Source organism: Sander lucioperca, chromosome 24, assembly GCF_008315115.2.
Source record: "Sander lucioperca isolate FBNREF2018 chromosome 24, SLUC_FBN_1.2, whole genome shotgun sequence".
In the NCBI taxonomy this organism is placed as follows: domain Eukaryota; kingdom Metazoa; phylum Chordata; class Actinopteri; order Perciformes; family Percidae; genus Sander; species Sander lucioperca.
In genome coordinates, this window is record NC_050196.1 from 17,055,163 (window position 1) to 17,057,662 (window position 2,500).

The 2,500-nt window shown below is 42.5% G+C and overlaps 1 protein-coding gene across 9 annotated transcripts in view; it reads left to right on the forward strand.

The window, feature by feature from the left end:
* agap1 (ArfGAP with GTPase domain, ankyrin repeat and PH domain 1) overlaps positions 1 to 2,500 on the forward strand; it is a 258,806-nt gene that overhangs the window by 199,034 nt on the left and 57,272 nt on the right. For 7 of the 9 annotated variants that reach the window (XM_031291629.2, XM_031291628.2, XM_031291630.2 and 4 more), the window contains one exon: positions 1,398 to 1,559. In XM_031291629.2, coding sequence (XP_031147489.1) covers positions 1,398 to 1,559 — 162 coding nt within the window. The remainder of the gene's footprint in view (positions 1 to 1,397; positions 1,560 to 2,500) is intronic. The other 2 variants (XM_035998561.1, XM_031291627.2) reach the window with 1 other exon arrangement.

Genomic DNA, 2,500 nt, shown 5'->3' on the forward strand with positions numbered 1-2,500 from the left:
GTCCCTCCAGAAAAACGTGATCATGTGATCACATAATTCAACGCATAATCAGCCAAAGTCTGCATATTTATGCGGGGGACATTTTTTCAAATACGCCGCACTTTCGTTGCATAAATTGCAGATTTCCGCGCAAAATATGCGCGGCTTGCATGATTTCATAATCCCCGCATTTTCGTTGCAAAAAAACTCACATATATCTTAAGCCTGGTTCCCACGGCAGGATAATTAGGCTGATTTTAGCCCCGGTTCCCCCCTTCAGACAATCTTGAGGATGCTCCGATTATGGTAAAATAATCTGATCAGATGTTCCTGCGCTGTGTGGTGTGTTAAGACTGCTCTCGTCTGCTCGGAAGGACGTCGGGACCGCTCCCATCTCAAATCGGGGATATCCAACATGTTGGATTGTTTTGGCCCGATTTCTCCTCGTGTGTGGTGTCCCCCGGGGACAAACCAGCACGCAGCCTGTGGACTGTGGCGTGTAGCCAATCAGAAAGAGAGGTGACGAGGCGGCGAGGAAAGCACCGGGAAACAACATCAAAACAGCCGGGTCTGCTCGCGTTGTCTCCACTTCTTTGACCGTCGCCTTTTCTTTTGATAACGTTTTTTTTTGGTTAAAAACAAACTACAAACTATCGCCACTGCATCCTCTTCGTCCGCCATGATTGTTTACTCTGAAGTCACGTTTGATCTCGAGGGATTTTGCGAGATTTCCCGTCTGACCTGGGAATGCTCAAGTCAAATCGGTTCGTGTGTGATGTGTTGCACCACACGCTGTACGACCAAAACTGTTAGACCGTGATTTTTTATCGCCGTGTGTGGAGTCTCTCAGGATTGGAAAATCGGCCGACAATTTTAAAATCGTCCCGTGTGAACCAGGCTTTAGCAGAAAGTTGAAAAATGTTGCGTTTACTTCACACAAGAGCACGTGAACGTGAACATCATCGAAAAGCTGCAAACCCCACGATGAAGCCATGATGAAACCGCAATTTTTGTAAGTTCCCACAATTTTTGCAAGTTCCCACAATTTTTGCAAGTTCACGCAATTTTTCTAAGTTCCCGCAATTTTTCTAAGTTCCCGCAATTTTTGCAAGTTCCCGCAATTTTTGCAAGTTCCCGCAATTTTTGTAAGTTCCCGCAATTTTTGCAAGTTCCCACAATTTCATCGCATAAAATTACATAAATATCCCGCATATTCCATCACATTTTTTAAGAAAACGTGCCGCATAATCAAGGATTCTTGCCCGCAACAATCACAAAAAAACTCCACATTTTTCTGGAAGGACTGAAATATGTATATATATATATATATATATAGATACTTGTATTCATTGAAATACTGCATTAGATATTGATGAGATATTGCGTCTGGATAGCCAAGCTTTGTGTTGATTTTTCAGACACAGGTCTGGGCGACTCGGTGTGCTCCAGTCCCAGTATCTCCAGCACCACCAGTCCCAAGATGGAGCCGCCGCCCTCGCCGCACGCCAACCGCAAGAAGCATCGCCGGAAGAAGAGCACCAGCAACTTTAAAGCCGACGGCCTCTCTGGTACTGCGGAAGGTAACGCCATCTCCCCTCCCCTCGCCTCACACTTTCCCCGCCCAGGTCCGACAGCTAAATCCTTCCCCAAAAACACTTCTGACAAATGCAGACCCCACCTTAAAATACTTCTAAAAATCTTCCAAATGTTTCCAAATATCAATCTTATTATATACTTCCAATTATTTATGCTTTTATATACTTCAAAATAACTCGTATACTTACAAATCTGTCTAAATATCCACACACTAACAAATATTTCCAAATATCTGAGTACTTGTACACTTTAATTACTTCCAAATACCCATGTATTTGTACTCAGTACCTCCAAAACCTCTCTAACTTTCTACATACACATCTTTCAGATATTAATATTGTTGTATACTTCCGCATGCGTCTAACTATATACATATTTACTTACTCTCTACTTAAATAATGTAAACTCACTGTATTCCTTCACACAAAGTCCCGTAAGATATGGATGCACGGGAAGACAAGCCTGATTGGTTCATCTGTCTCTGGGGGCGGGTCTTACACACATACTAAAAACAGTCCATAGACACAGCTGTGCCACCGTGAATGTGTGTGTCCCTTTTAAGAAGTCAAAAATATTTCCTTAAAGCCCATGTTGCAGGGTTTATTTTCTAATGAATTTGTGCAATTTGCTTGTTGGTAATAAACAGTTAAACTGTTACCCAACAACATCAAATACAACGGATATCACAACACGGAATAAAATATGAAAAAGTAGTACTATTTTACAGTGGTTTGCAATGATTTTCTTTTCCCCCACAATGCATTGCATTACATCACGTTGGGGAGACGACAGACGAAAGCCCCGTCTCTGTTCCCTGTCTATGGTCTCGGTCTGTGCCACTGGTGTTGCAAAATATGGTATGGTGTGTAATTTTGGTCTCGACCGAGTCCATGTGTCTTTATTATGTTCATAATAATATTGGCGG